This window comes from Perca flavescens, chromosome 2, assembly GCF_004354835.1.
Source record: "Perca flavescens isolate YP-PL-M2 chromosome 2, PFLA_1.0, whole genome shotgun sequence".
Classification (NCBI taxonomy): Eukaryota; Metazoa; Chordata; class Actinopteri; order Perciformes; family Percidae; genus Perca; species Perca flavescens.
The window spans coordinates 18,814,496-18,841,208 of record NC_041332.1 but is presented as its reverse complement, the minus strand read 5'-3'; the positions used below and the strand labels follow the sequence as shown (position 1 = coordinate 18,841,208).

The 26,713-nt window shown below is 40.7% G+C and overlaps 3 protein-coding genes across 3 annotated transcripts; 2 read left to right on the top strand and 1 right to left on the bottom strand.

Moving 5' to 3' along the window:
- Positions 1-1,287: 1,287 nt before the first annotated feature.
- LOC114562528 (centrosomal protein of 95 kDa) lies at positions 1,288-16,064 on the top strand. The gene is made up of 21 exons (XM_028588949.1): positions 1,288-1,294; positions 1,556-1,684; positions 2,918-3,025; positions 3,289-3,399; positions 4,349-4,463; positions 6,008-6,126; positions 6,889-7,079; positions 8,157-8,223; positions 8,516-8,583; positions 9,244-9,428; positions 9,569-9,695; positions 10,062-10,179; positions 10,276-10,487; positions 11,041-11,136; positions 11,336-11,486; positions 13,494-13,663; positions 13,831-13,905; positions 14,126-14,278; positions 14,693-14,800; positions 14,897-14,968; positions 15,071-16,064. The coding sequence occupies exons 1-21, from the start codon at positions 1,288-1,290 to the stop codon at positions 15,245-15,247; spliced, it is 2,559 nt and encodes an 852-aa protein (XP_028444750.1). The 3' UTR covers positions 15,248-16,064.
- LOC114562519 (THAP domain-containing protein 4-like) lies at positions 16,058-22,737 on the bottom strand. The gene is made up of 5 exons (XM_028588937.1): positions 22,160-22,737; positions 18,348-18,402; positions 17,330-17,375; positions 16,869-17,059; positions 16,058-16,074 (listed from the first exon to the last, which is right to left on the bottom strand). The coding sequence occupies exons 1-5, from the start codon at positions 22,439-22,441 to the stop codon at positions 16,058-16,060; spliced, it is 591 nt and encodes a 196-aa protein (XP_028444738.1). The 5' UTR covers positions 22,442-22,737.
- Positions 22,524-25,285, top strand: LOC114562512 (centrosomal protein of 95 kDa-like). Its single transcript, XM_028588924.1, has 7 exons — positions 22,524-22,742; positions 23,802-23,971; positions 24,143-24,217; positions 24,438-24,590; positions 24,840-24,986; positions 25,083-25,146; positions 25,233-25,285. The coding sequence occupies exons 1-7, from the start codon at positions 22,628-22,630 to the stop codon at positions 25,283-25,285; spliced, it is 777 nt and encodes a 258-aa protein (XP_028444725.1). The 5' UTR covers positions 22,524-22,627.
- Positions 25,286-26,713: the final 1,428 nt, after the last annotated feature.

Below are 26,713 nucleotides of genomic sequence, written 5' to 3'. Positions count from 1 at the left end.
CCAATCAAACAAGACTTCAATTTGAAATGAGAGACGATAGTTCCTTCTCCCTGAAACCCACAACAAACACCAAAACTGACCCAACTGTTCAGGCCAGGATTGGGGCTCTGGGTTATACGAGACTTTATTTCAGCTAGCCAGAGGATTTTGAGCTCCAGCGGCCTCTTGTCGACAGCTGTTTCATGGGGAACTTCCGGAAACAAAGAACGAGCGTAACGTCCAATCAAACAAGACCGATAGTTCCTTCTCCCTGAAACCCACAACAAACACCAAAACTGGAGGGCCAGGAGGGGCTCTGGGTTAGAGAGCTAGCCAGAGGATTTTTGAGCTCCAGCGGCCTTAAGACAGCCGAGACTCTGTGCTCCGGTCCGGAGAAAGCTAACGACACGTAACGCTAATTTACAGCTAACGTTAGCTACCAGGTTATTGTAGCTTTCCTGTAGTCACCGAGCCTGTCATTACATGTCCATGCATATACTCCAGTAATACATTTTACTTTCAGGATTAGAGTTAAGAGTTTAACATTCTTTGATAATGTTTTCGTTAGCAAACAGACCGAAGTAGCATCGTTAGCTAACTAACGTTACTTTTGGGTAACTCAACCGGTAAAGTTGATGTAAAACAGGTCAGATATGATTTAAAGGTGGCAGGTAACTTAAGACAATAGTCGTTGCTTGCTGTTTTGTCATCCCAAATCCATGGCCGCCGGTATCATTTGTTAAAAAGGTAATATAACGTTAACGTTATGCCATCCAAATCGGTAGCTAGTCTTTAACTGTAGCTACGTTAGCTAGCTAAGATAGTGTAACGTTAGTAAATTAGGTTATGGTGTGTATGACACCGGGAGACGACTCCCCGCTCTCAAACTTAAGTTTGCCGCGGATGGGCACTCATGATTGAATTAACATTATCACCCCTAGAGGAGGTAACGTTACTGAACCTGATTTGTGAATAAATGACAATGGCAATTTTATTTATAAAGCACCTTTTAATTGCACGTAAACGCAACGTGCTTTACAATGAAAGGCACGATATAAAATATAAGCATAAACATGAGAACCAAGCATAAACAACAAAAACACACGCACGCTGTAATTAACCGAAAGCCTGAGAGAATAGTTACGTTATATGTGAGTATGAGTATGTTGTGATGGACTTCAGGTCATTAGGCAGCTTGTTCCAGAGACCAGGACCACAGTAACTAAAGGCACCCTCACTGGACCTGGATCTAATTCAGGGTACAGCTAGAAGATATTTGCCTGGTGACCTGAGAGGCCTTAACGGGTTATGATCAGTGAGCAAGTCGGAGATGTACCGAGGAGCTAAACCATTAAGTGCTTTATAGACTTTTAGCAGGATTTTGAAGGGGATTCTGTACGTAACCATTGAATGTCAACATAATGAGCTCTCTAGAAGTAAAATCGTCCTTCATACATGGTTCACTGATGATGGTTCCTTTACCACGTGTTCTGTTAACTCTTTCACTACTCTATTTTGCTTAATGACTTTACTATAGGAAATGAACATGACTTTTACCTTCTTCTTTTTTCTACAGATTGGGTAGATGTGGCAAATGATCTTCTCAGTAAGTGTCCCATAAACCTAAGGCTGAGTAAACTGACGGACTGTGATGCAAATGTTTTCATTGCTCTGTATGAAAACATCTTGGGGGAGAAAGTTCCAGGTGAGAGCAAGCTACAGATCAACCAAATGTCAACACAATTGGTTAATCTTGCAACAGATTAACCAATTGTTTTGAATTTTTTTTTTCACTCTGTTATTATAAATGTATTCACACACAGGCCCAACAGACTTGCATAAACAGGACTTATACAGAAGCATTATGTATGGAGAGATGTCAAAGCGAGGTGACTGTGTCACAGGATGAAGCCCTGACAAGTTGGGGAGGTTTGGTGCCTTGCTCCCAGGCACCTCTGAAGTGCCCAGGAGACAACCTGGCACCTCTCCATCTACCAGTCCACACTGCGGGGAGTTTAACCGTGCGGCGGCCAAGTCACGGATTATTATTTTTTTAAGTAGTAATGCCAAATATTCTCAGTTTCCAGCTTCTCAGTTGTGATGATTTGCGGTTTTTCTTTGTCTATAATAAACAATAATAAACTGAATATTTAAAGATTTCGAAGTGTTAGTTAGATGGACAAAACAAGCAATTTCATTTTTCGTCACCTGACAATTAATTGATTCATATAGCAAATTATCAGCAGAGTAATTATTGATGAAAATAACCATTATCTGTAGCCCTTACATGGTAATTTAAAAAGGACTGCAACTAATGATTATTTTCATTGTCGATTAATCTGTTGATTATTTTCTCGATTAATCAATTAGTTGATCGTTCGGTCTAAACTAAATTCAGAAAATGGTGAAAAAATGTTGATCAGTGTTTTACTAAGCCCAATATATTGTTTTGTCCACAACTCAAAGATCAAAATGCAGTTTACTATTATAGAGGAGTGAAGAAACTAGAAAATATTCACATTTGAGAAGCTGGAATCTGATTAATCGATTATCAAAAAATAGTTGGCGATTAATTTAATAGTTGACACCTAATCAATTAATCGATTAATCTTTGCAGCTCTACATTTAAATTCTAAGGCCAAAAACACAGAAGGTTAACAAGCTGTGAGGTTTAAGTTTCATGATCTCCTGAGTGTGCTTAGCATGTCAGGAATGCTTCCTAACACCATTAAAAATGGCATCATGAGACCGTTAACGTCACTGAGCTCTTTCCTCATTGTTAAGTACAGGAAATACCTAAAATGAAAGCCCAAAGTGTTCAAGGAAGTGTGTGAATGCATGTTGCTGTAAGTTTGGCATTGTTGTGTGCATTTCACCGTTTCTGTGGGCTCATATAAAAGCTTCAGTTTTTCCCATTGGTGTGTATGTATTTGTTTAGATTACATTGCAGCGCCATGCAGTCAAGAGGATGACGCCCATAACGTTCAGTCTGTGATTGATTCACTCTCCCTGGATTACCTTCAGATCAGTCTCTCACACATTACAGGTATAATAAACATTCTTCACAACAATATTGATTAAGTCATGTGTATGTAAAAGAGAAGAGCAACTATTATCAACTGTTACATGCATAATTTTAACTTTGATCAATTTAAGATTCACCACCAAGTCACTTTATTTTGGGCTGCCTGGCCCAAATTTCTGAAGGGGTATGCAGAAACACAAGGACAATAACAAACTCCTTTTTTCTTTAGCAATAATGTGGGTATGAGTACTGAGTATAACCTGTAACTGGCTGTGTGTTCGCAGGAGAAAATGTTGTCAGAGGGGACAAAGAGTCTATCAAGAACCTCCTGGAAATCTTCGATGGCCTCCTAGAATATCTCAAGGAGGAGATAAGCGAGGAGTCACAGAATGGTGGTAGGCAGAATAATTCAGTCAAGCTGACAGATAATATGCATATCATGCACACAATGGCTTTATTTTATGTCACAAATTGGTACCTTTTAATAATTAATTTTAATTACATTAATGCTTCATAATGTATTAAAACTTTCCAAAATGATTTTTGAGGATGAAGACAAGGATTCTGCATCAGTAATTTAAAAAAAGCCACTGATAATGTTAATTACAAAATATTACCAACACAGATAGTATATTTTACAGATATTGGAGGGAAAAACACATCAGAACTAGTATAAATCACCTAAACATATTTCATCTTTGCTATTAACATGCAGTTCTTATCAGTTAATGACTTTGCAGAGCAGTGACCAGAAGGCCATATTCGTTGCAGCCTTTAGCATCTGGTATTCTCAGTTTGACAGCTACTTCTCCTTTTTACTGACTGAGACACAAGTCTCTGTTTAGGTGATATTGCCTGTTTGTCCTTCAGCTTCAATAGGACATAATGTGTCCCATATCCAGTTTAAGCTGGTGCAGGATTTTATAGGGAACAGTAAGCTCTCTTCGTTTGGCATAGCTGAGCATGCCGTCCCTCAGACCGCTGCCAAGCAGCAATTAGTAGTTAATGACTGTCTGCACTTACAAATGATGTGTTTCTAAAAGCTGTGGTGACAGTGGGTACAGTGCAGTGTCTATCTTCAGTGTCTAACAATGACAAGTTGTGCTTCTGCTTTAAGTACTTATTTTGAGTTTACTGCTCAAAGGCCTCAGTTGTTGGTCTGGCTTTTTTGGGATGAGTCTTTTAGTTCTGACTTTATCTTTTTTGCCAGTGAATTTCCACTGCAGTGTATTGTCATCTAGTTGAATTAAAGGTCCTATGTGTTTGTTCCTCTTTAAGATTCCATGGAGGTCATTACATGTTGCAATCACAAGTATTGCTTTCTCTTTGTCATGTCTTTTTCAGAGGAACTGAATGACAGTCTCAATGAGGATGTGCCTGGTGAAACCAAGGAGCCAACAAGCTGCAATGCCACAGAGCACAAGGAGACTAAACTGGAGGGAGCGTCTTCCAGTGGAGAGTAAGAACTTCTAGATGCACTGCTCATATTCCCCAAACACTAAGAAACACATATTGTACACACAATGAATGATACATTATGAAGGTTTGTTTTATGTTTTAATCATGGTGTTATCTTTACTCAGTGGGCTCTATATATTCATACCAACTACAGTTTCACTGTGTTTATCAGACTCAAACTTACATAACACTTACACACCCTTTGCTATTTTACCACAGCCAGTAAAAAAAAAGAAAAAAGTGTAAGCATAGCATGTTTGGTTTGACCTCTCCCATAAACCCAAATATTGCTGACAGTCATGTTTGTTCCACATGATTGCGATCATGTCATTCAGCTTCAGAGCAGATCCGGGCTTTACATCCGGTTGACACAACAGCCAGTTAGGCTAACCTTCTAGCAGTAGTGTAAATATTAAAGAGAAAAAAAGGGTCCGTGTGCCAGGCGCATGGTTCAAAAGGGTTGTACGTAGTGTCTTAATTAATTGTAGGTGTGTTTTGGGCGTAACATGCAATAAACCAATCAGTGTCATCTCCCATTCCCTTTAAAAGCCAGGCACGTTTGTACCTTGGCACATTCCTATTATGATGGCGGATTTGCTAAGCAAGAAGGAGAGATTTTCAGGAGAAGAAACTGATCTTCTCGTGCGTGAAGTGAAAGCGCGTGAGCAGATCATATATGGCACGAGCACTATGCCACCAAAACTCCATGAAGTGAAGCAGGCGTAAAATAACAATGAAATTCTGCATTACTGGCTTTAGACCAGGTTTTTGTTGGTCAATGGCGCGGCCTCTTTCCGCTGCCTCAAGATAGCAATACGCCAAGAATGCACCTGAACATACCTCACTGTAAGACCAGCACACCCATGGGCGCACAGATGGGTGCATTTGCTATTTAAACGACGGGGGCGCTGGATGGGAAATTGACAGCTGCCTCGGTCTTAAACTAGCAAAGACACCTGCATCAGCCTTTGTGCTGCGCTGGGTGCAAGATAGGGCCTATTTATTCAAATAGGGGCGTCCCTGCAGTCCCCTTACATTTTTAGTTTTTCTTTGGGTGGATGTTGTGTATTTATTCATACATTATTATGTTCCTGTTTTGGAAGCACTTAATGAATATAAATATAAAACCTTTGTATTGTGGTGGTACTGTAAGTTTCAGAAGAATTACTGATAGAGTCTGTGTCTGAATAGCATTATAAAGCTGTTGAGTTTATCAGTGAGTTAATGCTCCTGCTGTGATGATTTCAACATTATGCTATATTTATGTACAAGCAAAGGCTTTGTGGCTTATAACAGCACCCCTGCCATGACCCAATCTTATAGACAAGGCTTGGATCTGAATAAGTCACATTTTAACATGCAATAATGATTTTTATGTCTTTTATGGTTCTATTGGCTTCTTTTCTTTTTTAAATCTGTAAATTCCACAGTTTTAATCAGTTGTGGTTTGATGAATTTAGAGCAATATTAAAGTAAACATCTATCATTTTAATATATAGTACTTGTGTGAACATTTGGTAAATAATATCATGTCTCATCGTTCAGGTCCACTGTCCATTCCAGTAAACATTCCCTCCATACCTGGAATGCTGAGGAGGTGGGATCAGCTAGTGAGCTCATTGGGCTGGGAGTCTCGGCACGCACATTTACAACCAAACAAGATGGTAAGACGCACAAACAAAGCCCATCTTTACCCCACTTACTTACTGTGTTTGGGCAAAATACCTTGCTGTCTTTATGCATACAAATCAATGTATTTTTTTCCTCTGATTTTCCAGATGTTTTGTGGCCAGAATATTAAATTAACATAGTAAAATATTTCTCAAAATGTTCTTGCATTTCAGCTTGAAACAGTTTTAAGCATTTGAGAGAACATAAGTTGTTTAATGCATTGATTAAAGTTGTTGATTTAGTTTTCAAAGTATACAGTAGTTACCTGACCAGTCGTGTGGTCGTTGCTGCAAACCATAAAGATATTCTGAGACAATTTAGTATCAATAATCAGCAGGCTGGGCATAACCTTGTCTACATATCCAAAATAATTACAGTCATATGTCTGCTCTGTCACATCATGTTGCCTGCAGGTATCATTTATATTTGTATTCTTTTATTATTAAATTACATTTTTTAAAGGTTAGTTTTTCACATTTTCACCAATCTTAGACAAGGCATTTTAACATTTAAAACAAACTATTTTTTTGTATTTGGTGCTATGTACTCATTGACTTCAATTCCACAGTGCGAACCAATTGTTTGTTTAATGAATTCAGAACCAAACCGGCAACGTTGCAGTTATGTGGAATGTTCTGTAGCCAATCGGCTACCAAGGCACTCCATCATTAAGGATTTTAACTTGTAACTGAGATAACTTTCAATAAATGTCATGATCAATCTGCAAGGACTGGCTGTCTCTCCCAAAACCTCAGATGCAGTCACCACCTCTGATCCTTTGGACGCACAGAACGCTCCACTGACTGAACCGCTGCCCTCAGCCATCGCTTTGCAGCCACCCTGTCAGAGCAACACCCTCCACAGACCCGACACAGACCCACACTCAACAGCTGACGGCTTCAGCCAAGGGCACCTAGGGGAGGAAGCTGCTCCTGTAACTACAGAGGTAGCCATATCATTCAAAATGATGAGGTTCAGTTGTTTTACATTCAATTTACCTCTTATTTGCATGCAAAAGAACATGCAAACTTTATCTTTCCCAAAGTTCTAGAGTCAATGAGATATTACTGCAGTGCAAGACTGTCCTTCTGTCACACTCAATAGTTTGCTGAACATTTGTTGTTTTGCTGATTGCTGATTGCTTTTGTGTAAATCCAAACTGGATTATCAGAGTGAAGTGACATTCACTGTCCTGTTAGTTAACATCCTAACTATGTATTAGTGCAATTATAGTCTAGCTAGCCATAGCGTTTGAGGAAGTGTGATGATTTAAGAAATGCAGAGCTTCTGTACTGAATCTGGCTTTTTGAGTACTGGTGGTGCTGAGGAGTTTAGTCTTGGCTAAGTTCTGTTTTTTAACAATTTACTGATCATTAAAAGCCTATTGGCAGAATAAAATAAAAGTCTACAACCCAAGGGAAAGCAGTGGCTTATTCAAGGTATGTTCAGATAAAGAAAAAATTTGCTTTTTATTAAAGAAATTCCTACCTGTGTTAGGTCAAAGGAAATGTGTCATGTGAGACAGATATGCACATATTTGTCACTTTTTAAGAAATTTAACTGAAACAAGGAAGTGCCATCTGACGGACTGCCACCTCAGCACACTTACTTAATAGCAGGTCCTGACATTTACAAGAGCCTGGTGTTGTGTGTTTGCTTACACACACACCCACACACACACACACACACACACACAGCTTAACCTATGGCCCTACTGTAACGGAGTACACAACTACAGCCATGCAGCTCAAATCTACTGAAGATGTGCGTCTTCTTCCTTTGGAGTGACTGACTTTATCCGTCACCATCAACAGTGTCAATATGTTCTAAAAGTCTTGTGTCTGGTGATTAACTGTTTCTCTCATGACAATTTTAGAAAATGGACATGTCTGAGCTGCAGGTTATGTTCAGTACTAAACTGTGTCCCTCTGTAGTTAAATGATAATGGTCTCTGCTTGGCTTCACAGTCATTTCTTTCTTGCTCTTTTCCCCCTCTAACTTCCTCACGATACATCTCACACAGACCTCTAAACCGGAAGCTGAGACCGTTGTTACCAATGGACTACAGTCTCCTCTTTTCCAGTCTCCTGGTGAGTAAAACAAATTTACCTTCATTCTTCAGATCAAAATGTCAAGTGGTTTAACGGTTTGATTTCTTGAAATCTGTATCACAGATCATGGGATAAAAAGAGCCTGCTAGCACTTGATTGGATTGATGGTTTTGACTGAATGTTGGGAGTTGACAGTGTATCTCCAGGGCAGCCACCAAATCGTACTGTGTATCTGCTTTTACTCTTGTGACCGCCAACAAGTGAAAATCCCCCATCAGAGTAAAGCGTAACTAAATGTAGTTCTCAATGTCATGTTTTGCTCAATTTCCAGCCGTGAGTGAGAAGTCTTTGTCCAGTCAGCAAAGAGCCAGGACAGAAGTGGAGGGGGAGACACTAGAGGTAAGAGAGCAACAGGCCTTCACTTGTACCAATTTTACAGCAACATCAAACCCATGCAAACATGTTTGGATCCTTATTGTTTTGTGTCATCTCCAGCAACCCTTGTAAACAACCCAGTGTGTAACACTGGTTGCTCTGTTAAAAAGGGTGGAAATAAGATGATAAATTGACAGATACAGTGGCATACAGTATACGCTGGTCTAATCTGTCCAGTCCATTCTGATGGAATTTCTAAATAAAAAATAAAATTCAGGAAAAAAAAAAACATTTGATATGGTCTTCCAAAATATAATCACATTTTCTTTTTTCATTGGCTCATTTACAGTCTTTCTAAATCAACTTATTGAATAGCTTTTCTGTGCATTGGTCATAATTTAATGTAAAATTAAATGTGAAATATGTTAGAGATTGATTATCATATTGTTCTATCGACCCTGCTAATGTATCCGTCAGATCCTAGTTTATTCATGTGTTTTACTAAGTCAAGTTTATCCTGTGCCAAAGCCATGTATATATCCATATTATTACGGGTGAATGGATTCATTTTAATACATAAATGCCATGCTTTTGTTGCTTCGCCTCTTTCTTCTTTTTTTTTTAAGAAGTTTTTTGTTACTTTATGTGAACGAAATTTAACATTGTTCTCTTTTTGTCTGTCAGCCAACTAATGGGGGTCCCAGGAGGGTTTTGTTCCGTACCAAGCCAGATGTGCTCTTCCTCACCCTGGAGGATGAGATGTCGGTCACAACCCCTTCTCCACCAGACACTGAGGAGGAAGAGCAAGATGAGGAAGATCTGAGTTATAAACTAAGACAACTGAACAGAAAGATATATCCCAGAGATAGGTAAGACAGCAGAAAAGCTGCAGAATAAGGAATAGAATGCCCTTGATGAAATGATCATGTTATGCAGGGACAATGTGGCATTACTTATTGTTCTGACTGTCTATCTCTGCTGTATGGTGTCTTTGTGATCGTCTGAACAGTAGCAGGTTGGAGGAGGAAGGGTTGGGCGAGCCTCTGTCGTATCGCAGACAGAGGAACAAGCAAACCGAAGAGGAGCTGCATCACATATCTGAGAACCTCTGCCATCGGCTTGAAGAACTCGATCAGGTGTGTGTATGTGTTATATTCATGAATGTTTTGTATCCAAGCAAAAGTGATTTTAAACCTTTCTCTGTGTGTGTGTCTGTTTTGTTGGGGGTGGGTTAGAGTATGTTTACCTAGTCTGTTTTCTAAATGTAAGTCCATGTAGTTAAGGTCAACTCAATGACATTTTTTTTTTTTTTTTTTTTAGTTTATTTCACCTGGATAAATAAGTAAACCAAGGGAGTCCTGGCTACATTCTCTTTAATAATTGTTAATTCAAAAACATGTTTACAACCATTAGAAGATTTAGTATGTGCACTTATAACATTTTTGTATTTGTCTATTATACCGTTTATGCTTGCAACAATGAATGATGTTGAATTTCCGTAGATGCTCAAACGAGTTCTGGGTGAAAGTGGAGAGTCCAGTGAAGTCAGAGAAGAAGACAAGCAGTCCCACCACAGTGACAGCATCATGGAGTGTCGCAGGACTCCCAGACAACACACGGGTAAATACAAAATATGGCTAAGTAAACCCACGGTTAAGACATTCATTATCTTTAAAGAGCCGCTGATACTATAAAATAAATTGTAACATTTATTAGTTTCAGGAACACCTGACGCTGAATCCACCCACCGGACACGCTCCTTATCCCCCTCCCCTCCAAGGGCCCCTCGCTCCGTGCAGGGACAGTTAGAAGATGCCATGGCAGAGGCAATGAGTCTGGATGATAGGAGACAATCCAACCTGGCAGCTTCTGATCATTCATGGCGAGGAGAGCTACACCACAGACAGTCTCACAGAAAACATAGCAAGGTATTACCATAGTTATTATTTTCTTTAGTCCTTTCCCTTTTAAATGTACCCTATAAAATATACTGACAATGTCCGAACTGGCTGTAATTTGCAGACAGCAGCAAAGTTGAGTGGTTATGTGTCAGTCTGAAACTGCCTGTAAATGTAAATGCAGTTCAAAAACATGCAAAACCTTCACTGTCAAAAACATCTTTGATTTAAAGCTGAAGTTATTGATTTCTGTATGTCAGATTTTCTATCCTAAGCATTTCTTAGATTCAGCCAATGTCAACATATGCTAGTTAATTAACTTTAACTTAATTTGTTCCTCAGTTTTATTTCACCTGGATTTAACATGGGTTGTACATTTTAAACAAGGAAAAAATCGATCAAGATATTGTGTATTTGCTCGCTTGCTTTTCAGTTATTTCTCTTCTTTCGTCACTCAAATTACAATCTCAGTTCAAAATATATGTTCAGGTTAAATTAATTTGCTGCTGCTCTGGTTCTATTCATCATCATGTCAGCATGTTATGTACCTATAAAATAATAAACGAGTCTCTCTCTCTTTCAGTATTTGGAGAAAAAGGCCTATGAGGAGGAGTTGAAAAGATATGAAGACAAAGAGCGAGTGGATCTAGACAAAGCCCGCCTTAAAGCTCAGAAAGCCGTAAGTCAGTAGTATGAATATAAGGACCCGTCTCTCAACCCTTTTTCTACATCACATTCCTGTTTGTTATTAAAGCAGAACTTTGTCTTAACAAATAAGCCTTAATCTTGGAGGAAGATGGGGAAAAATGGGAAAATATTGTGAATTACTAAGTGCCTTTGACTGCTGTCTGTCTGTCTGTCGGTCTATCTGTGTGTAGGAGCGACAGTACAGAGAGGCCATACTAAGGGATGTTTCCGAAGTACCCAGACTGTCCCCAGCTAGAACGAAGGCCCCGCACAGGTCCCAACGTAACACACAAACCACACCGGGACGGAGAAGGCAGGTGACCCCCAGGAAAGCCCCATCAAGTAGGTTAAGAGTTGTATATTTACCACATGGATCTTTGTTATTTTTCTAGGTATTATAATTATTAGTATTCAAAATGCTTTTTTCCACAACACAATGGCACCTTACCATATTTCAGTGTAGTATTTCTCACTACATACTAGCAAACAAAACTATGCTTATCACCTCTTTTACTGCTTTACTCTAATTGTGTTCCTTGTTAGCAAGTTCAGTGTTATTACTTTGGACTGAAGCTTCAACTCAACAGAAAACTTTACAGAATTGTTTGTCATCAGCAAGCATTTCCAAATGCATAATCATCCACCTTAAGGCACATATTAAACTGGGCTCATGCCCAATCTCAAAAGACAAGAGTTTGCACTGGGCTCTTCAGATGTCGGGTCGTGTGACTTCTTGAGACTCAGGATTCAGAAATGCATTTATTATTAAGCTGTGATGACTGAGCCTTGGCATTTACAGACACCTTGTTTGTTGGCTTTAGTTTCCTCTTGGGCGGTACGTTTGCCTAACGACTGTTCATATTTCTAGCTTCAGGCTGGTTCTCGGTACAGCACTTTTCTTGAGGTGATATTTTTTCTGGGAGGGCTCTCCAGGGTATCATGAAGTCGTCCTTGTCGAAATGGTTACTGCGGACGCGGCAGTCCTTCCCTCCCAGCGTTTTTACCAGTGTCTCGACATCGACGTGTAATACGACCAGCCACTGCTTCAACGTATCACTGTTCTGCAGAGGACGTCTGTGAAAACTTTCCGGATCGTAGTGTTTCATATTCTTATCGCAGCCGGGAAAAGCACAAACACGAACCATTTTCTTCTCTTCTCTTCACTGTGCACACGTACTGTTCTCTCACCTTCTGATTCATTCACAAGGATGTATTAAGAGAAGCTGGCCAACATCACTGAACGGAACACGGTGAAAACTAAGTGGTGACCAGGACACTTATTTATTAGAACAGCCCGTAAAAACACAAGCACGCACCATCCTTGGAGTCCTCCTTTCTTTTTTATGGTGGATGGCAACTTGCGTTAAGGTGCATTACTGCCCCCTACTATGTTGGTGTGTGGTCCAGAGTTATTTATCCCTTATCCAAACAAAAAACTATATTACACTGGACTCTAATTTCTTTCAAATAATGGAATATTCTCTCTAACCCAATGCCAAATACATAGTTTAGATGTTCTTCCACTCCAAGCTTCCTGATTTCCTTCTTCAGTGTTTCTTGTTCTCAGAGTACTTTGTCGGTGAATGATTACATGCTCCACTGAGTCCTCTACATGGCAGTGCCCATGTAATCCTGAGAGATGTTTGCTTTTAAGTGTTTAAAGTTTTTATTAAGTCTAGTATGTCCTACCCTCAGCCTTGTTAGGATGTTCTCCCCTTGGGGCTCTTTGTAGCTGTCCTTACTGGGCCCCCTTCTCGCTGTACAGCATAAACACGTCGTCCTGTGTTTCCTGAATCCCAACTACACTGAGGTTTCTCTTGATTATTCCTTTTGCTTCAGTTACTGAGTGAAATGTTCATGAGCTCATGTTTCAGAGCCCGTTTTACTAATCCATCCACACTTGTATTGCCCTTATTCCCTCTGGAAGCTGGTATCCACATACATGTTATCAACATTTTTATATTTTTTAAAATCTACATCTTTTTTCATCTAGCTCATTAACAATATCCTGCCTACTGAGAGCATAGACTGTATAAAACTATGTTATGTGCAATGACATTGATGACCACAAATCTGTACAAAGAATAACATTTTTCATTAGTAACTTTCTATCCATTGTAATTGATCTTTTAACAGAGACCTTTTAAGACAAAAAGCAAATCCTGCGCTCCTTCTTTTAGAGTCCTTGGATCCATCAGTATGTCTCTAGCTACTTTCTCACTGCTCCATGCAAAGCACTCCCGTTTGACCCTCTCTCTTCCAACATGATTTCAGTCTGATCTGGCTTCTAATAATGATAGTACATCAGATTTATATAGCGATTTAAAAGCCCCCCCTCTCCCTCTCCAGTGAAGGTGAAGGAGAATGAGCTCCTCCCTGTGCTCCTGGAGGAATTGCCCCACCTTCACATCTCCCCCCATGCCCTGGGTCAGATGTGGGAGCAGCAGATGCAGCAGGTGGACCGACTGCACGCCCTGTCATCCCCTCACAGCCAGCGCCGCAGCAAACTCTCCAGCCAGGTAGGACCGCGGCGACCAGCTCTGCTTCATGCAGTCAGATGTACTGGGCGCTTGGCTTTGTGTGCGTTTGTGTGTGTGTGTCTGACATAAAAATCTGGAATGTACGATTGTTGTGGGTGGATGGATGGATGGATTGATGAACATGTAAACGCCTGCTTGTCTGCCAGGTGGAGGAAGCCCAGAAGAAACATGACCTGCTGGTGGAGATCATCCGCAAAGAGCAGGACCACAACAGGCGCCTGGTGAGCATCGACACATAAACGCACATTCAAAAGGTCCCTTAACAAGTAACCTTACAATGGATGTTGAGAGAGTGTAATTGCATTTTCTTAAACAAGTACACAACTCTAGGCACACACTGGCACGCACCCACATGCAGACAGGCTTTACCCGCCTGTTCTGGACACAGTATTCGGCACAGCAAGCTGGCCAGCTACAAGCTTAAACGTGTTTATCTCCCAGAGGGACTTCAAAGAGCGTATCCAGCAGCAGAAGTCGACCCAGAACAGACTGAGGGAACAGAGGCAGCAGATAGCACGCGCCAAGAAGTACCACAGCGACTACCATGTCCAGCACCGTGCCCGCCTGATGAGGGCGCGCACCAAGGAGGAGAGGGTGGGTGGTGAAGGCCATACATAACTTTGCACTCCAGTTCGAGGACTAAGAAAGCAACTAATGATTACGTGAATTCAATATGTATCTTTTCATCATTTAAAAAAAAAAAAAAAAAAGGTATTCATTTTGCAGTGGCCAAGTATTTGGTGTCTGCCCAACCACCACAGAACACTGAACACGACTAACTTGGCAAGCCTGACGTGTGTGTGTGTGTGTGTGTGTGTGTGTGTGTGTGTGTGTGTGTGTGTGTGTGTGTGTGTGTGTGTGTGTGTGTGTGTGTGTGTGTGTGTGTGTGTGTGTGTGTGTGTGTGTGTGTGTGTGTGTGTGTGTGTGTGTGTGTGTGTGTGTGTGTGTGTGTGTGTGTGTGTGTGTGTGTGTGTGTTTGAGGCTGTTTGAGGAGGGATTGAGCTACAGAAGGTCCACTTGAGAGAGCAGAAAGCCTACGCCAGGGAGCAGCGGCTGGAACATCAGAGACGACACCAGGACCAGATCAAGTCCATGGAGAACTACTACAAGGACCAAGTAGGACACACACTCCGGCCTATATAGGAACCAGGAAGTCGCACACAGTTTTTTATTGTTCTAAAGTGGAGCTATAATGTGCCTACTCTCTTTCAGTTTTCACTACTAGCTGAAAAACTCGCCCAAGAGCGGCAGGAGATCCAGGTTCGGAAAAAAGCTCAAGAAAAGGTAAAAAGAAAACACTTAAACTACTTATTACAGCTGTCACAAAAACTCCTAAAATTGTAACAATTATAGTGAAGAACCTTCACTATTGCCATTGTTTTGCAGGCTCTGCTGAAGATGAAGAGAGAGCTGCGTTCCAGGATGGAGCGTGAGATTGGTGAACTGCAGAAGATCATAATCCAGAACGATGAGGACGACCATTTCCAGGATCTGGAGGTCCAGAGGCTGCGCAATCGGGTCCAGATGGCTTCCTTCCAGTACAACACTAGCTATCTGAACTGAGCAAGGAAGCGAGAGACACAGGGCTGTTCTAAGCTCTGCTCAATCAAGGCTGGATTTACATTAGAGGAACATGCAGCAAAACGTTTTGTTTCTTCCTAAAACAACTAAGGGTACGACATTCTGACAGTACGGTCTCCTCGGCATCTTCCCTCAGATTTGCACAGAAGAGGTAATTGACATTGTTAGAACTTATACAAGGCCTGATGATTGATTATTAATGAACTGAACGTACTCTGACAAAATGTAGCTTTTAGCTAATGTAGCTAACTTCCTCTCACCTCAGCTGCTATACCTGAACTTAACGACACCTTGGACTAAGTCCCCTTCTTCCGTGGGTTTTAGTACTTGATAACTAAGAATGTTTTAAAATGGCTCCCTCACTGTGCAGTATGTGTACTGATATTGTAGCAAACTAGTAAAAATGTTCTTCCTTTTGCCAAATAGGACCGCAGATGCAACATTACCAAGTATGAATGTCCCACACTGACGGATTTTAAACAAATTTTCCCCCTTGTATGTGCGATGTCTTCCTTTTAACGATTTAACCATGACAGTGGATTATTTATTTAACTTTAATGTTTGATTTTTAACTAACCTGGTGTTGTGCTGTCTGATCTCCAGGGGCGATGATAATCGGTCTTTCATGACTTCTCCTTTTCCTCAACTCAATTGTGATGGTTTTTAACTCTCAGCCAGAACTAAAGATAATGGTAGTTTTAAACCAATACAAAGGGTTGCAATGCGTCTACTGATTTTGTATGTAATGAGCACACAAATGCCCCGTCCTCATCATCCAATAAAAGTGTGGGCTCACTCATCTCTTCTTGCTGGAATGGGTCACAGTTAAAAGGTTTAAGTTATTTGCATGAGGTACAGGTTACTGTTTTAGTATTTTATTAAGGTTTAGGCTGATACCCTTTGACCAAAGTATGAAAAGCATATAAAGTCAACAAGATAACGTGAAGGCTGAAATTTCTAATTCAAAAAGGCATAAAGATCAATTTAAGTCTTAAATTGAGAGAAAAAAAAAAAAAAAGGGCTGTAGTTTACCTGTCCTAATTGAATGCTGGTTTGAGATTAGCTGCAGCTGAGCCTCAAATGATGAAACAAAGTGTTTCAATTTGATTATGGATGTTATGGACAGAAAATCCTAAACGGTAATGCATTTTCTAATTATCTTGACTCACATGAGAATTTAGGCTTGAACGTTCCACAACACAATGGCACCTTACCATATTTCAGTGTAGTATTTCTCACTACATACTAGCAAATAAAACTATGCTCATCACCTCTTTTACTGCTTTACTGTAATTGTGTTCCTTGTTAGCAAGTTCAATGTTATTACTTTGGACTGAAGTTTCAATTCAACAGAAAACTTTACAGAATTGTTTGTCATCAGCAAGCATTTCCAAATGCATAATGATCCACCTTAAGGCACATATTAAACTGGGCTCATGCCCAATCTCAAAAGACAGAGTTTACACTGGGCTCTTCAGATTGTCTTAACGGATCGTGTGACTTCTTGAGACTCAGGATTCAGAAATGCATTTATTATTAAGCTGTGATGACTGAGCCTTGGCATTTACAGACACCTTGTTTGTTGGCTTTAGTTTCTTGTTACGAATGTCCATATTTCTAGCTTCAGGCTGGTTGGCCCACTTGCGTTGATAATTGCAGTAGTAACAGCTCTGGTAGACTATGAAGTAAGGACTGCGAAAACGTTTTGTACAGCGGCAGTTTCTGTTGCACATCGGGCAGTTCTTCATCAGCTGCAGAATAGCCTCCTCATCCACAATGTGCTGCAGAGTTGGTCTGTTTTGGGGCAGAAAAGAGAGCTGAGAAATGATAATGACTCAGTTGTTGTATAGAGCACGGCTAGAGCTGGAAACATACACAAGTTGCCACTATGGATACATTGTTGCAGGTGCAACAGTGGTGTTTAACCTGCATCACTGCAACTGAATGGGGTGTAAGTAAGCTCTGGCGTATTATACTCTATCACAGACTATGTGCCTTTATGTTAAGCTACATGGTTTAGTTAACACATTAGGGAAACATGATAAAAGTTAATTGTTGACTCACTTCTCCATGGTTGCAGTGCTTGTCTCTGGGACATTTGCTTGAATGCCTGTGAATTAAAAAAAAAATATTTTAAGTTGAAAGTAGTTAGTCCTTTTCAAACCATTTTAAAAAGGTCCCATGGCATGAAAATTTCACTTTTTTTTTTTTTTAACAATATGAGTTCCCCCAGCCTGCCTATGGTCCCCCAGTGGTTAGAAATGGCGATAGGTGTAAACCGAGCCCTGGGTATCCTGCTCTGCCTTTGAGAAAATGAAAGCTCAGATGGGCCGATCTGGAATGTTGCTCCTTATGAGGTCATAAGGAGAAAGGTTACCTCCCCTTTCTCTGCTTTGCCCACCCAGAGAATTTGGCCCACCCATGAGAGAGAGACATCATGGCTTTCAAACGAGCAAAGTGGTAGTTGGTCAAGGCCACACCCCCACCCTCCACCTTGCCCCCCCCTCTCTCCTCCTCAATAGCTTCAGACACAGAAATGGCACATACTAAGGAAAGCTCATTGTGGGACTGGCTCTAGTGGCTGTAATTCTGCACCAAGGCTGAATTTCAGGAAAGAGACTTCAGATACAGTATTAGGGGACCACTAAGGTCTATATAAAAGAGACTTCAGATACAGTATTAGGGGACCACTAAGGTCTATATAAAAGAGACTTCAGATACAGTATTAGGGGACCACTAAGGTCTATATAAAAGAGACTTCAGATACAGTATTAGGGGACCACTAAGGTCTATATAAAAGAGACTTCAGATACAGTATTAGGGGACCACTAATGTCTATATAAAAGAGACTTCAGATACAGTATTAGGGGACCACTAAGGTCTATATAAAAGCATCCAAAAACCAGCATGTTATGGGACATTTTAAAACCAACAAAAAAAAATCTGAATTTATAATAGAATGGACTCTACTGGACAAATTTTAGGACATCAGCAGCTGGACAAACTGTCTTCACCAGGCTGAGGAACATAAGAAACTTATTGGACAAAAATAGTTTGAGTAGTACACCGCAAGAAGACTCACCTGTGCTCCTGACCTGGCCCGGTGACTGGTCCATTCCTGCCCAGGTGCCATGCAGCTGTAAAATACAGCACACCTGATTACAGTCAACATTGTAGTCTTTAACTACTACAAACAGAAAGTAGCATGGCAGGGAACTAAAATATCCCCCCCCCCACTAACCGTGCTATCTACTGCATACCCACCTTTGTATCTTAAAAGGCAAAATTAGCCACCTTGTATGTGGATGTCCAATCAGTGTTGAAAGTTAGTGTAGTCGGTTGGAGCAATACATTCCTCAGTGTGTGCTATATTGACTGACCAAGCTGCCTCACAGCTAATGTTGCTTTCGTCAACGAAAATGACTAAATATCGTCATCAACGAACCTTTATCACGTAACGGAGACGAGACGCAACGTAAATGCTGGTCATGTGACGAGGACTATAATTAAATGTATAATGCAATATTGTTGATTAATAAAAACGACACTAAATGTGGTTTACAAAATTTAAACTATGCTAAAATGTCTCTTCATTTTCGTTGACCAAAACAAGACGAAATGTAAGTTATTTCGTCTTGTTTAGTTGCGTTATTATTTTGCAGTATTTCTGTTCCCTGTGTCTCACTTCAGGGGCTGCATCAGGTCGCACTCGGGTCACACTGCGCAGACGACGTTACTTCCTCAAGCCCCGTCTCGGCATTATTTAATTTAGAAGATGCAGCGGTGAGTTTGGAGAGCGAGATGAGCGTAAACGACAACAGACAAAATGACGTCTGACACAGAGAAAGGGACCGATGGTAGCAGGCCAGCCGGGGTTCATCTTTGGGAGAAAAAGAATAAACGACTTTCATTACATAGAAGTGGAAAAGGAAACTGAATGTGTTGTGCCACAAAATCACAGGAAAAAACACCACGAACCTTAAGACATCTCAAGCCATTCCATGATGAAATTGAGTAAAGACATTAACGTTACTTTCTATTTTAGAAAGCTAAGGCCAACTCATGAGGCTGTGGTTAATGTGTCTCATTTTAACGTTAGCTGTGTGACTAGTGTGTGTGTGTGTGTGTGTGTGTGTGTGTGTGTGTGCTTAATTCCTACCTGACTGACTGACTCCATGTGTACTAAGCATCCCCAACATTTTGGTTTTGTCTATACTACTAGGTACTTAGAACTATATTGACTGGATTAAATAGAATTGCATTACTAAAAGGAGACTAAAATGCAATTTTCATTGAAAACTACACTGAAATGTCATCAGTTTTCATCAACTAAAGCTAGACTAAAATAGTCATGGATAATTCTGACTAAAATGCTCAGACTTTTGGTTGACTGAAACTTGACTAAGACTAAAAAAAGTTACAAACGGGACTGAAACTAATACAAACTGAAATTACAGCTTAACACCAAGACTAGACTAAAAATTTATTTTTCCCACTAAAAAACGATGGTCACGAATTGCCATGGTTATGTCCATAGAAATGACTATGTAGCAACATAGACCGGCCGTAGCCTGACATCACATCTGAGCCTGCACAGCCAAGTGTGGTGTCAACCAACCGTAAACCTGTCAGAGTCGTGATTCACTCGGATCTTTCACAGAGTCTTTAAATTAACTCACAAGTCTCTAGTATCATTAACTCTGATCAGTTGAGTCCTACCACATTAGCTACTACTAGTCCTAGCCATCTTGGCTGCCAAAAGCTTTATTACTTACAATTTCGTAGGCAACAATTCCACAAGTCAACTCAAGCGACTGAGTGAGCAGAGACAGTCCGAGACAGGTTATAGGAACTTCCCGACCGGCAGACTCCGAGCCGGAAACATTGCAACCTCGCAGACCATAGGACTCATGAGTGCTCGAGTCAGTCAGTCAGGCGAATCAGCCGGCTACGTCATGAGTGGATCGGTAGCAGATGAGCGAGGGAAGTCTCTCCTCGAGTCAGGGTGAATAGCAAATCCACAACAAAAAGACATTTCACTTCTGAAATAACATGCTTATAGGTTTGGTGTATAGATGTAGCATATCAAAATTAGGTTGATCAATTAAAAAAAAAAAAAAAAAAAAAAAAAAGTCTTCTGTACATTGAAAGCATATATATATATATATATATATATATACACACATACATACATATATATATATATATATATATATATACATACATACATACATATATATATATATATATATATATATATATATATATATATATATATATATATATATATATATATATATATATATATATATATATATATATATATATATATATATATATATATATATATATATATATATATATATATATATATATATATATATATATATATATATATATATATATATATGAGCAGCTGCATGAGGTGGCGAGTGGTTGCTCAGGTTTTGATGCATGACAGTAATAATAGGACTGTGTTTCCATGGTGATTTAGTAATGGAACTTTTTCACAGCAGACATGTTGACTTGTCACAATAGGAAAAGCAAAGCTGAAATTGATAACCTTAACGATGGCTCCATTCCATCAAGTGTCCCAGTAAGGTATTTCAGTGAGTCAGCATGAACAATACCAGGGCCTCTCCTAAGTGGAATGCAGCCATCGTTAATGGGTTTGGATACAACTGTTTTTTTTCCTACTTTGACATGTCAACATGTCTGCTGTGAAAAGGGTCTATACTGACTCAAAAGACTCAAGCAACTCACACAACCCGGATCAGTTTAGTGAGCGACTCTGAATAACTCGAAGGAATCTTTTTTTTTTTGGCTGTTGGTGTTTTTACGTTCTGTACTTTGAAGTCTCTACTAGCCTTGGCTGGCGTGACTAGTGTTGCCGCCCCTGGTCCTGCCTTGCCAGGACTGGGATCTTATCTTTTGGCTTTTCCACAGGGTCTCTACTTTTGTTTTCATGACTACCTGTATGGCTACAGTTTTTTGTTGTTTGTTTGTCTGTTTTTTTAAGTGCTGAGCCTTGAGCATGCGATGCTGCCATCCCGTTTGGCCCGTTTTGTTGTTGTTGCTCTGATGTTGAACTGATCGGTTGTTCTGGGGGGGGTCGGGGACACTTGGGGGGGGGGGGGGGTCCCCGTTGGTTATTGGGGATTTCAGTTTATGGGGCTCAGATTCACTCTTGCCTTTTTATGTTCTGCGCAGGATGTCCCTGTCCGCTTCAGACCTGAACCGGGTGGGTGGCATTCTGTTTTCCATTTTTTTTTTTCACGTTGTTTACGGACTGTTTTGTATGTCACGAAAAATTTTAAAAGGCAAATAAAATTTTTCTCCATAGGAGGTAGCCTACGCTTTGTGGTTGCTCCTTACCCCCTTGGAAGGGACAGGGCGCGGGGGCCGGTGTAGGAAGAAGAGGACAACGGGACATCATATTTGTAATCCATGGCTCAATTCAAACTGGATCAAAAAAAAATATTTGCCTCTCCCCGTTCACTACGTTCATATTTTTAAGGTCCCATGAGGTCCACCGGAAGGGGAGGGACTTCACCTCAATGGCTTTCCGTAGACGGGCTTTGGCAACACGGTTCATCAGAGCTATCAGACATCTCCCCTCCCCCAACGCCTCTCCTCATCTACACCTAGGCTTCAAACTTTTCTTTGCTTGCACGTCGAGTATTCTCTCGTAAAGACAGCACACGAACACAATGTAATATGCAAGCTCAAGGCAGGCCAGGAACTTTGAATTTCGATCGGTAAAACTCAAACAAATAATCACATAAATGTCTCATTTGAAAAGCCCCATAAGCATATATGTATATACATGTATGTTCCAAGACTACCAAGGAAAATCATAATAAGAATTCATAAAAGAGGTTACCGATCACCTACCAATTTTTCTGCAGCTGTTCTTTTCGCTTTTGGAATGGCATTTGCCTTCAGATACCGGGACTTGACGCTCTTTTCGGTGAAGTCGTCCTCATCAAAATGTTCGCTGCAAACACGGTAATCTTTCTCACGTAATGTTCGCAAGGGAGTTTTCACATCAAGCTGAAGTGCAGCCAGCCACAACTGTAAAGTCTCCCGGTTGCGGTAGGGTAGACGGTGAAAGCTCAAGCACAAATATCTCTTCATTTTGTTGCCGCAATTTGGAAAGGCACAAACTCGAACCATTTTCTCAGATTCCTCCTGATCTAACCAAGATCCGTCTGATCAGCTCTTCGACCTCCACTCTGATGTCGCCGACAGTCTCCACTGTTGTTAGTTACCCATGAGCACGCGCGAGAACTCGTGCCTTGTTGGAGCTGTGCAGGGTCAGTTGTGGCTACGGCCTGTCTATGTTGCTACATAGTCATTAATATGGACATAACCACGGCAATTCGTGACCATCGTTCTTTGGTGAAAAAAATACGTTTTGGAATATTGTATGAGCTCGACAGTCGACTTGTGTGGACTTCACCGGAACTAAACAGAGGTATTCGCACCTCTGTGTGTTCTCTTAATACATCCATGATGTGCACTGGCTGAATTAACAGCGGTCAAGCCAGCCGACACTCAGATCTCCGTGGTCATATCAGCCGACGCTGAAATTGTAGTGCACTCATATACTAATATTTTTGGTAAATGTATTAAACGGTGCACATCGACGGTCTAATCAAAGTTAGCGGTAAGATACACATGGGACTACTTCCGGTTTTCAAAATAAGGTGTTCAAATTTATATAAAGTACACATCAAAATAAGATTATATTTTCAAGAAATAAAAACGAACATTTTTACTGTATACATTGACATTTTACAAAGTAATTGTCCCACATTTCTACCGTAAAATGACATCAAATCTGAAAGTCGAGGTGCTAAAAAACTATTTTGCTCCATAAATCCAGTCAATGACTAAAATATTTGAGTTGACGTCTCTAAAAACACCAAAAATTAAAATCTAACAATTTAACTGTATTAATATGGAGGTTTTTCCAAGTAAAGTCCAACATTTCTACTGTAAAATTACTTTAAATCTGAAATTGTAGGTGCAATAAAACATTGCTCCATAATTCCAGGCAATGACAGATATATTTGAGTACAGGACATCACTGACTGCACCCTTAACTGAAAATGAAACATTTTTACTGTATCATTTTGGAGATTTTTGGAAGTCCCACATTTCTACCTTAAAATAACTTAAAATCTGAAACCGGAGAGCTATAAAAATGTAGAGATGTAATGAGTGCAATGAAACCGATTACCACAAATCTGTACAAAGAATAACATTTTTCATTAGTAACTTTCTATCCATTGTAATTGATCTTTTAACAGAGACTTTTAAGACTGGTATACTAAAAGCAAATCCTGCGCTCCTTCTTTTAGAGTCCTTGGATCCATCAGTATGTCTTTAGCTACTTTCTCACTGCTCCATGCAAAGCACTCCCGTTTGACCCTCTCTCTTCCAACTTGATCTGGCAACAGCACTTTCTAATAATAATGATAGTTCATCAGATTTATATAGCGATTTAAAAGCCCCCCCTCTCCCTCTCCAGTGAAGGTGAAGGAGAATGAGCTCCTCCCTGTGCTCCTGGAGGAATTGCCCCACCTTCACATCTCCCCCCATGCCCTGGGTCAGATGTGGGAGCAGCAGATGCAGCAGGTGGACCGACTGCACGCCCTGTCATCCCCTCACAGCCAGCGCCGCAGCAAACTCTCCAGCCAGGTAGGACCGCGGCGACCAGCTCTGCTTCGTGCAGTCAGATGTACTGGGCGCTTGGCTTTGTGTGCGTTTGTGTGTGTGTGTCTGACATAAAAATCTGGAATGTACGATTGTTGTGGGTGGATGGATGGATGGATGGATTGATGAACATGTAAACGCCTGCTTGTCTGCCAGGTGGAGGAAGCCCAGAAGAAACATGACCTGCTGGTGGAGATCATCCGCAAAGAGCAGGACCACAACAGGCGCCTGGTGAGCATCGACACATAAACGCACATTCAAAAGGTCCCTTAACAAGTAACCTTACAATGGATGTTGAGAGAGTGTAATTGCATTTTCTTAAACAAGTACACAACTCTAGGCACACACTGGCACGCACCCACATGCAGACAGGCTTTACCCGCCTGTTCTGGACACAGTATTCGGCACAGCAAGCTGGCCAGCTACAAGCTTAAACGTGTTTATCTCCCAGAGGGACTTCAAAGAGCGTATCCAGCAGCAGAAGTCGACCCAGAACAGACTGAGGGAACAGAGGCAGCAGATAGCACGCGCCAAGAAGTACCACAGCGACTACCATGTCCAGCACCGTGCCCGCCTGATGAGGGCGCGCACCAAGGAGGAGAGGGTGGGTGGTGAAGGCCATACATAACTTTGCACTCCAGTTCGAGGACTAAGAAAGCAACTAATGATTACGTGAATTCAATATGTATCTTTTCATCATTTAAAAAAAAAAAAAAAAAAAAAAAAAAAAAGGTATTCATTTTGCAGTGGCCAAGTATTTGGTGTCTGCCCAACCACCGCGTAACACTGAACACGACTAACTTGGCAAGCCTGACTTGGTTGTGTGTGTGTGTGTGTGTGTGTGTGTGTGTAGATGTTTCGCCAGCTGTTTGAGGAGGGATTGGAGCTACAGAAGGTCCACTTGAGAGAGCAGAAAGCCTACGCCAGGGAGCAGCGGCTGGAACATCAGAGACGACACCAGGACCAGATCAAGTCCATGGAGAACTACTACAAGGACCAAGTAGGACACACACTCCGGCCTATATAGGAACCAGGAAGTCGCACACAGTTTTTTATTGTTCTAAAGTGGAGCTATAATGTGCCTACTCTCTTTCAGTTTTCACTACTAGCTGAAAAACGTGCGGCAGGAGATCCAGGTTCGGAAAAAAGCTCAAGAAAAGGTAAAAAGAAAACACTTAAACTACTTATTACAGCTGTCACAAAAACTCCTAAAATTGTAATCTTCTTATTAGAGGTCTCTGGACAGACCTGTCTGGCAACATGCCACAAATCACCAACTTGAATGTGGTTTCATGTTAGAAAGTAATGTGTAGCCTACTTAAGCTGGTTATTAATCTTCAGTAAAACAGTAAAGCAATTTTTCTGGACTTAAGGAACACGCCGACTTATTGAGACTTTAGCTTATTCACCGTATCCCTCAGAGTTAGATAAGTCCATACATACCCTTCTCATCTCCGTGCGTGTTGTAACTCTGTCTGACACACCCACCGCTAGCCTCGCTTAGCACAAATCCTGGAGGTAACCGGCTCTATCTAGCCTACTGCTCCCAATAAGTGACAAAAAAAAAACGCCAACATTTTCCTATTTACATGTTGTGATTTGTATAGTCACTGCGTGTACAAATAACAAGGTCACATGAGACACAGTCAGGCACAGTTCCAGCTGCTGTTGGGTTTGTTCAAGTGTTTCTCTTCATCTTAGATACAAATTTTCCAACCACAGGACAGATGACTTACATGCAACTCTTAAATCTAACTTTATGTCATTGCCCAGATTATTCCCTTTTCCCGGGAAAAAAACTAAAAAACAATTTTAGTGAAGAACCTTCACTATTCCCATTATCCACAAGGACCATTAAACGTGTGCTGAAGGATACGGCCATTCCATCGATAATACAGACCAGACAAACCTATTATTGTCCGGTCTGTATTATCGATGGAATGGCCGTATCCTTCAGCACAAGTTTCATGGTCCTTGTGGATAATTACATTTTTTCATAATAATCATCCTCAGTGAAATGTTCTGAGCAAACACGATGGGTCTTGAAGGTGGCTACAGGTGTATTTGGATCCATATCCAGAGCAAGTAGCCATTGATTCAGCCGGTCAGCGTTTTTGGTTGGAAATCTATGAAACATCATGGTATTACCTGGTCTCCCCTGTTTATTGTCGCAGCTCTTTACAATACAGCGAACACCCATGATTGAAAACTAACTACTACTTCTAGTATCTAGTAATTGTTGACTATTACTCCAACTCTGAGCAACTCCAGGCGAATTCTCTGCTCCATTATGTCTATGTCCGTGACCGGGCTTCTCAGGTGCTGCGAGAAAATCACTCCGCCCAAGTAGTGCTTCCGCTTTCTGAGAATATAGTTCCCACTTAGTGTACGGTTAGAACAGGGCTGAACTGGGACAAAAAATTGGCCCTGGCATTTCTGGCCCAGGCGGCCCACACCCACCGTGATTGGTCAGACACATTCCCTGCAGACAGTCCTCTTAAAATATGCGTGCATTCTATGATATGAGTTGCCTAGTGTTCAGCGTTCATGTGATCCTTCAAGAGGGGTCTCAAGACTTATCTGTTGATCTTACACTTAAATAATTCATTCATTCTTAGAGTTATGATTTGTATATTTATTCTATTTTAATTATTTTTATTATTGATATTTGAGATTGTATTGCCATTATTGTTATTACTATTTTGCTTAATATTGGCTTAGAAACTT